The 15,207-nt window shown below is 42.6% G+C and overlaps 1 protein-coding gene across 9 annotated transcripts in view; it reads right to left on the reverse strand.

Annotated features, from left to right (window-relative positions):
* Nucleotides 1-15,207, reverse strand: part of dlgap2a (discs, large (Drosophila) homolog-associated protein 2a) — a 139,729-nt gene that overhangs the window by 52,262 nt on the left and 72,260 nt on the right. For 7 of the 9 annotated variants that reach the window (XM_052086837.1, XM_052086838.1, XM_052086836.1 and 4 more), the window contains one exon: nucleotides 14,026-14,058. The exons of the other annotated variants lie outside the window; for them this stretch is intronic. In XM_052086837.1, coding sequence (XP_051942797.1) covers nucleotides 14,026-14,058 — 33 coding nt within the window. The remainder of the gene's footprint in view (nucleotides 1-14,025; nucleotides 14,059-15,207) is intronic. 9 annotated transcript variants of the gene reach the window in all.

A 15,207-nucleotide genomic window follows, 5' to 3' on the forward strand; every position in this document is an offset into this window, starting at 1 on the left:
TCCCTCTCAGATCCACAACACAAGTAGCTGTAATGGGATTGCCGTGAAATGTGAAAAGCACGGATGCCAGATTTTTCAAATCACTGGATTGGATTTTAGCAGCTGTCAAAAGAGAACAGAAGGAAGAGGAAATAAATATTTATTGACGGCAACAGTTCAGCATATGATTGGAAACAGATCAAACTCTTGCGTCTCTCTTGGTAACAATGGAGAGTGCTTAAGTGCAGTCCATTGATTTCTGTAACGCTACCAACACATTCCTCATGAGGTACCAAATAAACGAACCTTCGTCAGGTGTCACATTTGTTACAGTGTTCATCGGGCTGATTTGGCTTGCCAAAAAAAACATAATTTTATCTCACCATCCTCTTCTCCCAGAAGCTTTGTGGCGTGTCAATATGCATGGAAACAAATTTAATTCTGATCAGTTCCAAATTATTTGGGAAGCTGTGTACTGTCATTTGGAAGCACGGTGGAGAGAGAGTGTGGGTGAAGCAGAGGTCACCAAGACAGTGGATACATTTTAAAGTGCTACACTACAGGTGGAAATTGTGTCAGATTCATTCCATATGAAGCCGATCTTGATTGCTCAAAAGTTAGAATTTAATCTTTGGTTGCTGTCTGATGGCAACACAGTGAAATATCGGTTAAAATGTCTGCCAAACAGTTCTGAGGTTCATGCTTCACATTTCAGCTCTGGCCTTTGTGTGTCGAGCCTGCGTGTCCACCCTGTGATTACGTGGGCCATCAGTGCCTTAAGATTGACTAGCAACCAGTACAGGGTGCTCCCTGTTTTTTTTCACTCAAGACAATGAATTGATATTTTAAATTTTGTTTTCAAATTTTGGAGACCAACTACGACGAAGGGTACGAAGCGAAGAATGTGGGCAGAAAAGACCTACCGGAAGTAATGTGAAGTAAGCACATTCGCATTCACGTCAGTAACCACTGAGCATTTTATCTGTAAATGAATCAAGAGACCGATGCTATAATAGATTCTATCAGCAAGAGGAAGTGCTCATTAATACACTATGATTGGCTGCTAAATACCTTTAATGGATCCAATTGGATTTCCCTCTTGAATGTGAATGACAGCTTTTCTCCTGAGAATCAAATATGTCATGATCCTGTTATTGTTTAGATTAAATTTGATTTTGTTTCCTCAGGTGTTTTTTTTTTTTTGTCTTCCTCGTTAGGTTTTGTTTCCACCTGTTCTCGTCATCCGGGTCCCTTGTGTTAACAAATCAGCTCCCGCAACCCTTTGTGTCTTGTCCAGACACAAAGGGTCTGGACAAGACCCTTTGTCTTGTCACTTTGCTTGTATTAAGTTTTCTGTCAGTCTTTGTTCGGATCGTTATGTTTCTGTCATGTTTTTTTTTTGTCACTTTGGTTTATTGCCATTTTCAGGACTTTGTTTGTGAATTTAGGTTTTCCGCTGTAAAACTAAGTGCTATTTTGTCCATATATTTTGTGCTGGAGCCTATCCGAGCCGACCTCGTGCAGTAGACGGGGTGTCCCCCCCCCCCCCCCCCCCGTCTACTGCAGCCACCCAATCGCAGGTCACACAACGACGAACAACCATCCGTGCTCACACTCATACTGAAGTACAATTTAGTCTGATCAATTAAGATACCATGCATGTTTTTGGAATTTGGGAGGAAATCGGAGTACCCGGAGAAAACCCACGCAGAGAACAGGCAAATTCCACACAGGGAGGCCGCAGCTGGAATCAAACCCGCGCCTCTGCACTATGAGGTCGATGCGTTAACCACTCGACACCGGCCCGCCCTCCTTTACACAATATTTAGATCTAATATGTTGAAAAACAGAACACGCTATACATGTACCTGTATGGGATTCTAAAGAAACAGTGTTGCTGTCTTTGGGATGCCTTCACAGTTTGGAAATTAAACAACCTTTGTTTAATCTTAATCTCTGTCATAAATTCTTTTGAATTTGAATTTTCTATACTCTGTGAAGTGTTTTTCCTCACTGGAGTCGCAGGTGTGTCCGAGCCTGTCCTAGCAGTCATTGGGCTAGAGATCGGATACCGATTGAACTGGTCACCATCCAATCACAGTCACTGAAACATTCCGACATATATTTATTTAGACAATGTCGTAAGTAGACCCTTAAATTAACAGCTTTAAAACAACGTCAATGCTGCAGTGATTTATGATTACTTTTGCAGTATCGGTAGTCTATCCTGGACACGTCACAAGAAAAAAAAAACAAAAACAAACAAGATAAGATAAGAAAACCTTTATTAGTCTCGCGATGGAGAAATTCCAGATTCACAGCAGCAAAGTTATGAAAGGAAGAAGTAGAACACCAAAATATAGGAGCTGCTGGAAAGGCAGCCACTCACGCGGTGCTATTTTTTAAGTCAAAATAACAAAAATAACACAACACAACACATAGGACACAGTTGTGCAATCTTCACCACTTTCTGCATAAGCACAAAATATATTCCTAACTGCAGCTTTAGATTACCGGTAGGGGAACTCGATACTCTATCAAATGCTTACCACATGCTTTAATTATACATCCATCCATCCATTTTCTAATCCGCTTATTCTTATGAGGATCACGGGCACGCTGTGGTGTAGCCTAACCCAGCTGACCTCGGGCAGCAGGCACCCTACACCCTGAACTGGCTGCCAGCCAATCACAGAGCACACATCGACGAACAACCACTCGCGCCCACAGTCACACGCAGGGACAATTTCGAGTGTTCCATTAACAAATGGCAACCAGCTTCAGCTTGCCTAAATGCAATCTTCAGCCCAATCTGCTGGGTCAAGATAATTAACCCAACCATGAGTAAAAGTTACCCATTTTTTAAATTTTTTGTGAAAATATAATTGTTCATCACAGTCAACACCTGGCAAACTTAATTACCTCAATATTGACCTCACGGTTACTGTGATTCTTCAATTATGCACGAACACATTCGTGTGTGTGTGTGGGCAGGGGGGTTGTCAACTGTGTGGCTATTACAAATGCACATCGTGAGGGCGGTCTGAAATCAATTAAAGTGCCTGTGATATCCTTCCCACCCTCATTTTCATATCCAACAACATGGGACCCAGAGGGCAGCCATGGAATCATTGTCGTGTGTTTAAATTAGCCGCAGCTGTTTGTCCCCGAGGCCTGAGCTCGTCATGTATGCTTTGTAAAAAAGGCATATAAAATAAACGAAGAAGCCTGAAACAAACATCCCCATGTGCGTGGTTTCATTTGACCATTTGGACAATGTTTAACGGTTTCAGATGTTTATTGAGATCAATAAACCGCATACAAGTCCTCACAAAAATGTGATTAAAAAAACAAAAAAAATCTCTTCAGGTCATTTTGTGCTCAAGCAGGAACAGTGAGAACAGGTGAAGGAAACGTGGACCAAAGACTAATTAACCGACATTCAGTGAGGCATGCTTTTAATAGATTAACATTGTTTCGCATGAATGACCGGGGAATACATTAAACATTCAGTGAGGACGTTTCCCTCATTTAATGCCGTATAATCACAAACTTGCTTCTTATTCTTAACCACCACTTCAGGTGTGTTGATTTATTTGCGCAGTGAACCACAGCTGATGGAATGTGTTTGGTCCGTCTGATAAAAGCAAGAGCTGCATAAAGTTAATAACGTGCTTGCTTTTTACAGAGAGTCGAGCATCACTCACAAAGACATAGTGGGCCACCACTGACACTTTAGTACACAATGGGATTAGGAGGGATGATTCCGTAAACGCGGGTGGTAAAGTGAGACTATAACACCATTCTGAAGTGAGGTTTTCAGCCAGATGTTGACATCTCAGTTTTTTTTTAAACCGCCCCCCTCATTTTGTAATTAGCAATATATCATCAATAGAATTGTACTAACCCATGTTTATCAGACCTCACCTCATTTGCAAAAACTATTGAGTACAAGGTGATACTCATGAAATTGCTGTTGCAGTGTGAAATGCCTTCCTTGCGCCTCCTTCACTACCAACACCAGCGCTTCAACTTCCAGGAACCTCAAGAATATTATGGTCTTAAACCAATCTTTTTTTTCAATGGCTTGAGGAGCACTTATGAATGCACACCACAAATTCTGCCTGGCAACGAGAGGCCTCACTCGAAAGCCTCAAATCACTTGTGAAGTTGAAATATTGAATTATTCATGTCTGCGTTGTTTTCTTTTGTGGAGGAGAAGTTGAAAGAAAAGAAAACTGGCCACTGCACAGTCATCCCTAAGTGATTTGTGCACCTACCGGTACATAGATCGGCCAACAATGAAGGAAGAAACATCCTGCAAAGTGTCACAAATGTTGAGAGCGCAAACTCCGCACTGAAGTTTGGCTTACAATTAAAAATACCGTCCGGACATTACGTAACCAAGCAACGAAATGAATGCAATTCAATACGAATTATTCATAGAACTTGACCGCAGGTCTACAGTTTGCCTCGAGTGACCCCTATTGAGGATGAAAAGAGCAATTAATGTGTCCAGAGGCCCACATCAATATGAGAGGCCTCTAAGAAATGTGGATGTTGGTGGTGTGGGGGGATCTTTGGGTTCAGGAGACTGCACACACAATTAACCCATGTGATATTTTGACAAACGGCAGATGATTGATGGGAGGAAAAGGGTCAGCTACTGCGTCCCGAGGTTGGCTTTTCCACAGGAAGTGTTTGAACAGTCACTGACACCAAAGAGCGTCAATCTTTTTTCCTTTTAAATAAAGCCATTTTTTAACAGTGAGACATTATTTTTATGAACAATAGAGTAAAAACAACAAACATGCGAATTGCAGACCTTTTAAAATTTGACTTTGCATGTTTGTGAAGGACACTCATTTGTGTCCCCATTGTATAGAGTTCAAATGATTACTAAGGAAGAAAAAGGCGGATGGGAGGAGCTGGAGCTGAGAGTAATGACAGCACAGTGGTACCTCTGAAGTGTAACACCCCTGCGGTGAATTTCACATTAATTGCTGGGGAAAAGGCTACACAAATGTTGCAGTTCGAAACAATTTTGTCGACTGCATAATACCTTTTTTTCTTCTTAGGTAGGTGGAATTATTTTCCTTTCTTGCTTGATGTACAGCTGCAGCTGTTCATCAGTCCGGGGGTTTCCGTTTCATAATGTGCCAAAAATTTTCAATGGGAGACAGGTCTGGACTGCAGGCAGGCCTGCCTCGTATATGTACTCTTTAACAAGGAAGGCACGCTGTTGTAACACATGCAGAATGTGGTTTGGCATTGTTTTACTGAAGTAAACAAGGGGGCGTCCATGAAAAAGATATTGCTTGGATGGCAGCATATGTTTCTCCAAAAACTGCAGGTACCTTTTTGCCTTCATGGTGCCTTTGCAGAAGTGTTACATTACTACTTTACAACATTATTACATTTTATAACAGGTAATTAATAATTGTATCGCAATACAGCCCTGCATAGATAGTTTCCTTCGTCCAGAAGGGTAATATAACAGACTATAATTATATGCAGGGGAATATGTATGGAGCTGATTAAAGTTGATTAAAATCAGGCAACAGACAGCACAGGCTCACCACACCTTAATGGAACTACTGAAAGTAACTGGCCCAAGTGTTTATGCAAAGTTTAATAATGCAGAACCCAGTTTTTTTATTTTATTATTTATTTTTTGCGATAATGAAGAAGCTCCTTCAACAGGATCAATTTCCGAAAGTTTTACTTTTTGGTCCGGTGGGCATATGTTTCGAGGTTGCTACAAAGCCTGAGTCACAGTGGAGGCAATGGATTATAGAGCCACTAAGAAATGTGTCTGACCCTGCTCAAATCAAATGCTATTCACTGATTTTCACAGGAGTTAATAGCAAATACAGCTGCAGATATAGAGGTTATATTATGGCGGTGTTCAATCTCAACATAATGAAGTTCCAACATAGAAAATGCATATGTTGTAAAATTGGATGCAAGTGGACAGACCATTATACAATCAAATGGGCTTCATGCAAAATGTGATCTGTGAACACTGAGTCTTATTTATTAAAAAAACAAAGCAAAACAAAACATCCAGTTATCAAAATAGTACTGATCTTCCAACCACTTTCCACATAAAGGACTATGGAAACCAGTCCTCAGTTGGGATTAACTACAATCATATATAAATACCAAACATTAGGTCATCACAACTATTTGTACCATATGTACAGATCAATATTTCCCATTTGTAGACTCAACAGAACTGAGATTGGATTGCAACATCCTCCAGCATGAATTGTTTCCTGTTTTTTTTTTTTTTTTTTCTAATTCAAATGCGATCATACTGACACTTTCGTACCCTTACGATAATAGTCAGCATTGGACCTTATTTGTGTATCGTAGTGCATCATTTGTAATCAATTTATATTATCATTGCACATTTTATATCACTTACAGCTTTAAAACTTGGGAGTCAATTGGCTCGACACAGTCGGGCCGGGCCAGAGCTTAGGTCAATGTTGCCAAACATTGGATAGCAATTGAATGAAATGATTCAACCATCTGCCGAGCAAGAGATGCCCCACTGTTAACGTATAAGAAATTGCCCTTGGACTCTCTGTACTTTGGATGTCTGTGTATGCTTTATTTCCGAGTACCGGTAATTTATACTTCTCTGTCCCGGCCGAAATGCTCGCGTGTTAAAGCGTTGTGCCACGATGAATACATTTTCGAGGACAACAGTAATGAGGCAAACCATTCGCGTTTCATAAACTGCTCTAGCAGAATCATGTCAAATGTCAATGACATCAGCTCTGTTGCAAAAACTGAGACAATTCCACTGACAGAAATGTCTCAGTTGGAACATGATGCGCAAATAGAGGAAGGTGAAAAGTGGAGCTCAATGAGTCACCATAGCTGTGGCAAGACAGCTACCATCAGTCATTCCCACTCTCAATCTACTCTTCTGAGATCACTTAGTCTATACATAGACACAGTGCTCGTGATTCAGAAGTGAATCAGGGCATTATCCGATATCTGCGGCCCTGCCTTCTACTTGGCTAGCTAAGCAATGCATTCCACAGAGACGTTCATGAAAAGGAGTGCAAAAATAAACTTTGATTAGAATCAAAAATGACGCTCTGTTTAAATGTGGCAAGTTTACGCTGCTCGGTAATCATTCGTGATGTAAATTCAAAGATGACAAATTACTTTGGTGCTCTATAATTTTGACTCATCTTACCACAAAAAAAAAGGATCACTCAGAAAGAAAGATTAAGAAAACTCTAAAAATATACTAATCAGCATAATTTGGGTGTTCATACTTCAGGACTAAACAGACCACGGTAAATCTGGAGTTGGCCGGGGGCAGAAACAGAGCGCTAGCCACAAAGGTAAAGAAGGGAGAGGAAGATGGAGTCAACACACAAGCAGTCAGGAATCGCAAGTGCTTCATTAGAAACCATTTTCCGACCTGATCTGAAAAGCAAATGCTCAATTAAAGGTGGCTCTGAATATTCACCCTTTGTTCCACCTTTCACCTTTCAATGGCCCTGAGCACCAGAGCCATTGAGGCCCAGATATACCACACCAGACAAGACCCAAGGTGTAGGTTGTGCAAAGAGGCACCTGAGACGATCCAACAAATAACTGCAGGGTGTAAGATGCTGGCACGGAAACCCGACATGGAACGGCATAACCAGGTGGCTGGCATAGTCTACCGAAACATCTGTGCGGAGTATGGACTGGAAACCCCAAGGTCAAAATGGGAAACACCTCCGAAGGTGGTGGAGAATGACAGAGCGAAGATCCTGTGGGACTTCCAGATCCAGACTGACAAGATGGTAATGGTGAACCAACCAGATATCGTGATCATAGATAAAGGGCAGAGGAAAGCCGTTGTAGTGGATGTGGCGGTCCCAAGTGATGGAAACATCAAGAAGAAGGAACACGAAAAACTTGAGAAATACCAAGGGCTCAGAGAGGAGCTGGAAAGAGCCTGGAAGGTAAAGGTCGTGCCTGTGGTGGTCGGAGCACTCGGGACAGTGACCCCCAAACCGGATGAGTGGTTGCAACAGATCCCGGGAACAACATCGGACATCTCAGTCCAGAAATGTGCAGTGCTAGGAACAGCAAGGATACTGCGCAGAACCCTCAAGCTTCCTGGCCTCTGGTAGAGGACCCGAGCTGAATGAGGGACGGACACCACCGAGGGGGGGACGAGGAATTTTATATATATACTGTGTGTATATATATATATCTTCTATATATATATTGCGCGTCGTCCCGCACGCGGTCTGTCCTTCCGTCTGTCCCTTTTCAAAACGTACCTACTTCACCGCGCCGCTGCGCGCTGCCACTGCGCCGCTGCCACTGCGCCGCTCAGGCAGTGGCTTACCATGATCGCGCGGGCATCTTAGCGAAAAAATGTTGTCTACCCACAAGCATTGCAATGAAATTGTTAGTTATTTAGTAGAGCTAAACATCTCTTTATTTTCGCAATAAGCAATGAAGATGAACAAAAAGTTGAACCAAGCAACAACACTTTTGTGGGCCGAAGGCCCACCTTACCAGCCTTCCGCAGGAACTAGCTGATGAGCCGCCCAGAGGGCGGCGAACCAGCTAGTATATATATATATTGGACATTACACTTCAGTCAGAGTCACTTTTTTTTTTTAATCTGTCATGCTGGTCATGAGACTCACATTACGATGATAGACTTCAGTGGACTGGTGTCCATATTCCCTGTTATGTTTCTCTAATAGGTTTTTGTTACTTTCGTTCCTGTGGTTTTCTGGACTTTCAGTATTTGAGTGAGTTTTTTCCAGTGCACTCCTGTTTGTATTTTTTTTTTTTTGTTAAATAAATTTCGGTCAGCCAACTCTGCCCCTCCTTGCCTCCCTGATTTGCCTACTTTCGCATTCATCATGCTTTGGGGTTCTGAATTTAGGTTTAGTGGACTCATAAGTTGTTTATTTGGGCAATGCATCAATGTGCCACATACAATAAGTTAAAATGTGTGATTCCACACTCTAGGCTCTGCTTCTCCTAGTTGAAGCAAGCACCTGTCCGCTCTCACTCTCGGCCAAGCGAGTCGGAAGAGAAGACGGTTCCTGCTGGAGACATTTAGCCCACTTGTTGTCAATCTAATGAGAGCCAGGCTTGCCATTGGCCCAGCAATATGTGGAGCAGGATGGGGGCAGGCACACCGCATGTGATCTGGCCATAAAAGAAGCCAGATTCCCCATGGCAAGAAATATGAAAAAAAAAAAAATGTCTGGAATTTATGATCCTTCGGGTATTTTAACAAATAAATGCCATAATACGACCAGTTATATTAGTAAAATGGTCCGGGGGGTAAAATACAAAAACAAAAACAATGGCCCTAGTTTATCTTGTACCCCCAATTTGATTTTTTAGAAACCACTGCAACCAAGGAAAAACAACCAATCAGAGATAGGCATTACTAGTGAGGTGTCAATCAGTCTTGTGCACTTGTGGCACACTCACAGCGAGCACACCCCTGTGATCTTGAGCCGTAATGCTGTTACCTGCTATGTTCGGTTTGAGGGTATTTGCTAACACTATTACGGAATATCCATTCCAGTAAGCAACCACACTTAAAAAGAAGCACACAGACAAATAGCCTTCCAACTACTGCGAAAGGACAGGACAACAGTAACAAATATATACACCCAAGTGCTTATATTGATGGTCACCATTTGTCGGGAGATTTTTGTACCACTATTTTGCTGCCTTGCTTTAGTGCCACGCATTTCAGCGATGCTGGCGTGAGTAAAAAAAAAAAAAGCACCATCATAAAAATTCCTGCTGTGTAACTTACAGACACTGCTACACCACCATTATGAACTCCACTGCAGAGTTCTCTCTGTCATGTTCCGTTAAGCCTTTCCATAAAAACAGGTGAGGCGTAACATTACTGGATTAAAACTCTTGTCAAAGGGGGCCAGTATCTCCTTGTTTCAGTTTCCTACTCATGATACATGCAGACTCCACAATCTGTACTGAGCAATGTTATAATTTGTGTTATTGATAATCAGGTGCAATTTCCCCACCAAGAGTGGTGAGTATGCTGATTATGTTATGCTAATTTCCAATCCGGCATCTGATTGCGAAAGACAGTTGTTATAGTTCAATCTCAAATAATGACACATACTGTCATGACTGCTCCCTGACAGTTTCCAACCTCATTATTTTGCCAAGTACTGTATTTTTTTTTTTTTTTTTTTGGTGACATATCCCACAAACGGTGCCCCCTTGAGGATTCAAAATTTGATTTCCCCCAAAATGTACTGAAGGGTGCTCGTGTTAAAAATATCAAGGTGAGGGAGAAGACAATGCAACGCTTTAGAAATCTGAGTGAGCAACTTCCGTTTCTCAATGATGAACTCAAAAGGTTGCTTCGCCACCGCACTTTTACTTGCCACCGGCTGAAGGAAAAGAAATTGCTTGCAGAATTAATTGCATGCATCCTTAATCCCACTTTACTGGGCAGCTGCAGGCAATCTTAAAATGTCATATTTTCTTCAAACTTCCTCTCCTCTCTCTGCTCTCTCTTTGAACCAAAGAGTGATGAGTACACCACCCTTTCACGACTTAATGATGTGGCTTAAAAAGAGCTAAAAAATGCAGGATGACGCTTGTGGTAAATCAGCAATCAGTACTCTCCTCACATACAACCAAACCTCCTTTGTTAGACACCGACCTTGGTCGGCAATCGAGTAAGAATCCTGTTCGTCTGACCAACATACAATGTAAATGGGTTTCTTGAAATGACAAATCTATGATGTTCAATTGAGTAAAGCAGGGGTGTCAAACTCATTTCACATTGTGGGCCACATACGGACTCGGTAGATGTCAAGTGGGCCAAACTGTTAACATTATACCATACTGTGCTATGAATCACCAAAATATCATCTATTTTCTTTGTTTTGGTCTCAAGGAGCATTGATTGGTGCTTTCATATCATTTGATGCGTTGGGTCTATCTCAGTGGCAGACTGAGACTGCTGTTTTCTTCCCCGATTAAAACAATGTTGTCGTCTACTGTGATCAAAACAGCGGATAATCCACGAATTGCATTTTATTTTAAATATTCATTCTATGTCTTTAATGCATTTTTTTCACTTTTAAATTATCCCGCGGGACGGATCTAACCTCCTTGGGGGCCGGTTCCGGACCGTGGGCCTTAAGTTTGACATACCTGAAGTAGAGGGGTACGTATACGCTTGAGTCATTATCATATTTGTTGTTCCCAAATGCCCTCCGTGCTCCAGAGGGAAAGTAAGCAAGCAGGGGCATGGGACTAATATACACTGTGCAGCCTTGCTTTGCTTCCACAAAACGTATTCATTCTCCTATCCTGCACCCGTCACTTCTGTGGACTCCCCCCTTCCCACCTTCTTTCATGTCATCTCCGCATCCCTGCAATAAGGTTCAGAGTCCCGCGAAAATGTGGTCTATGATGGACAGAGTAAATTGTCCATGCAACGGTTGAAGGTTGAGGCTCATATTTTGGCTCACAATCAGTCTGCATCTATGTGAGTGTGAGAAATACAAAATGAAATGTCAGTCCTTGACAGAATGTATTCCAACACACATGAGAGATAATACATATTTGTGAGTGAAAGTTTCTGATTATTTCAATATACCAAGGTGAGTCTGGAGACCTGCACTTCCCAGTGATGTAAAATTGCCCGATCATTGTCCAATCTTTCATTGCTCCTTTTTGACCAGCAACGATAGACAGTATTATAAATAATAAACGTATTGTCTTTCCCTTTGAGATTTTCTAAAAAGTCCCCAAGTGTGGATTTACAATACAATTGAAATTATTCAGTTGGGCAGCATAAAAAAGACAGACCACTATCCCAGCTGTCTTCGGACAGTAGACGGGGGACACCCTGAAGGCACACACAGACGAACAGCCATTCACGCTCACATTCACACCTAGGGACAATTTTGAGTGTTCAATCAGCCTGCCATGCGTGTTTTTGGAATGTGGGAGGAACAGGGAGAACATGCAAACTCCACACAGGAAGGCTGGAGCCGGGATCGTACCCATGACCTCTGCACTGTGGGGTCGATGCGCGAAGGTACAATACAATACAATACATTTTTATTTATATAGCGCTTTCACAACAGCTGCAACTGTAACAGTTAACAGTTCAAATAAAATAAGAAAACAATATAACACAATACATCAAAAAACGGACAGTCATGCAATCTTAACCACTTTTCCTGCATACACTTTGTTGTTTGAAGCAGTCCTAAATGAAAGAGGACAGAATCCAAGTGTCCTTTCGCCAGTGGATCAGATAAGGGATACGGTTTTAACCCTTTCACGGACAGCGGTTACTACAGTGGACAGCTTATCATGTTATGAAAGGGTTGAGGTCATGAAAAATTATTATAGAGACATATCAAGTCACATATTTTCAAACTTTGAGAATGGCGATTGTGTATAATGCAGTCCAGTGTCATACTTTGCAAAAATATATTCGTTGGCAGCCTTGCCTGTGAACATTTCGCGACTTTCGGCTCATTGCGTTGGGTCTTTGCCATTGCTCTTTCATTAAGTGCTGGAAGATGAAGCACAAACAAAACTACTGACAGAATTAGTGATTGTCTTGTAAAAAAGAATAGGGCATTTAAAGACTAAATAATCTGGTAATGTCCTTAAGAGGGGGAAAAAAACCCACTGCTGGCTGAACACCAACGTTTCATTAAACAGATTAATGTCATTGTCAAATTGCTGAAAATCAAAAGGATTCCCAAATGATGTTTGTCTCAATGCAACACAGCTAGGGAGAAGTTAATAGACACACTGTGTGCATTCAACCGACTTTTCTGAATAAAAACTCACATACACGCGTGCGCACATGGACGTTTTCCCCTGGGATCCCATAACCCCCCCTCAGGCCTGTAGTCCCAAATGTCATCGTGAAACAACACTGATGCAGTTTGAGGATTACGGTACATGGAACCTTTCTGTCCTACTTTGTCTGACTGTCTGTCTGTCCCTCTCAGGGGGAAGGTCACTGTTATCACGCTCAATTTGATTATGTCTTTATCAAATCAGGCAAAGCATCAGCTTCATTGATTTTGGACATGTAGAATAATGCTTATTTGAGCGTACGGGCACATTGTTGATTTCTAGACAAGGTTAAGTTGAAGAGAAAATGTCTTATCAGTCACTGAGCCGGTCACTGAGCATGTTTGCTTGTTTCCTGGATTCACCTCTCTTGAAGCGAAATGCAAAATAAGCTGCCAGCTCCTGTTGAATTCACAGGCCATTTCTGCCCACTTCTGTTTAGCGGGATCGCCGCTAACAGCAGACTTCCAAGCAAAATCCCACAATAGCCGCAGAAGATCAAATGCCTGATTGCACCTCACAATATAATCCGTGCAAGAGGGAGGGATGGAGACGCTGACCCGAGAGCCAAACAGCAAAGATGCACACAGGAATAGTTTGCATTTGGAGATGGATGATGAGGCAGCGTGAGCTGCATGAGAAGACCCAGAGAATACGGAGGCGCGGGATGCCGGAGCGCTAAGCGGCTTTCTGTCTCTCAAATACATCTGCAGCAATGTGACAGCTCCCCAGAGAGCACGGACGCTCGCATATAAATATATATACAAATCACATGTCCAAATAAAGCTTAATGTTTTCGTGAGATGAAACAGACACCAACGTGGTTAGTCATCACTCGAATGATTTGTCCTTCAGCTGTCGTACTGCCAATCGTCAAAAGCACATTAAGATAGCAGCCCGCTGGGCATTACATTTAGACAACCTGCCCTGCTCTGCCCTAGTCACAGTATAGGTATCAGGTTTAAAACTGAGAGGGTCAGTTGTTGAAGGTTTAATTTTTACCGAAGCAAAATCAGGGTGACCCTACTTTTATTATTTTTTTTAATTGTCTCTAAAATGAAGGCACAGGAAGAATGTGCCTGCGGCATTGTGCCCCCCACGCATTCCCACCCTCTGAAAGCAGCATGGAGCAGACCTTATGATGACAAGAGCTTTTGGGGAATAGCCGGGCCCACTCACCTTCTGGTTCACAACACAGTGTGCACAGTGATTCTAGACAAGGAGCACAGAAAAATAAAAAGAACATTAAATGAGGTCACAACTAACGACATGCGAGTTTCTCTCGGAAACAATAAATAAATCTGGCATGAATGACAAGAAGAGCAACAAGATGTTGTGATGTCCTGCTGCTCGTAATGTCTTTGCCGAGCAACACCGATGTGCACCACGATACAGGGGCGACCGTCATGCATCATATGATCAGCTACATGGAGCTGCGTAATGCAGGAGAATATGATGCGGCGTCAGGCATGAAACAAAAACATAGAAACGCACGCAGACATAGTCGCACTTTAGATAACCAATGACCTCTACAGTAAGAAACCGCAAACAGGAGCCAGGCTCTGTGGGCCTTCTGTCTCGCCATGGTGTGTAGATAGCGAGAGCAAATGGGACAGAGGAATGGAGCAACAGAGGGAGGGGTAAGAGAACATCAGCGTTATCAACAACAGTTACAGTCCCACGATGACAGCAACAATGACAATGCTGCTTGCAACACCACCATCACCACAGATAAATGCAAAGTCAATAGTTAGCTGATGCACATTTTTAGTCATTTCAGATGCTCTGACGCCTGACACGGCTGACTCGTGCTGATGTTGTACAGACCTGGCCCTTATACGCTCACCAACGGCCACAATGGCCGTGTTTTACATTACGGCAATGACAAGTCGACGTTATATCTTACTAGCTGGTTCGCCGCCCTCCGGGCGGCTCATCAGCTAGTTCCTGGGGAAGGCTGGTAAGGTGGGCCTTCGGTCCACAAAAGTGTTGTTGCTTGGTTCAACTTTTTGTTCATCTTCATTGCTTATCGCGAAAATAAAGAGATGTTTAGCTCTACTAAATAACTAACAATTTCATTGCAATGCTTGTGGGTAGACAACATTTTTTCGCTAAGATGCCCGCGCGATCGTAGTGAGCCACTGCCTGAGCGGCGCAGTGGCGGCGCGCAGCGGCGCGGTGAAGTAGGTACGTTTTGAAAAGGCACAGACGGAAGGCCAGACCGCGTGCGGGACGACGCGCAATATATGTATAGAAGATTGGTGAAAAAGAATTCAGAGCCACCGCAAGCATTTTTTACCTGCGAGGAGTATTTTCGCACGCTGATGTCGGCTTGGACTTTGGAAGCCCTGATCGCAAACA

This window comes from Hippocampus zosterae, chromosome 14 (genome assembly GCF_025434085.1).
Source record: "Hippocampus zosterae strain Florida chromosome 14, ASM2543408v3, whole genome shotgun sequence".
Taxonomy (NCBI): Eukaryota; Metazoa; Chordata; class Actinopteri; order Syngnathiformes; family Syngnathidae; genus Hippocampus; species Hippocampus zosterae.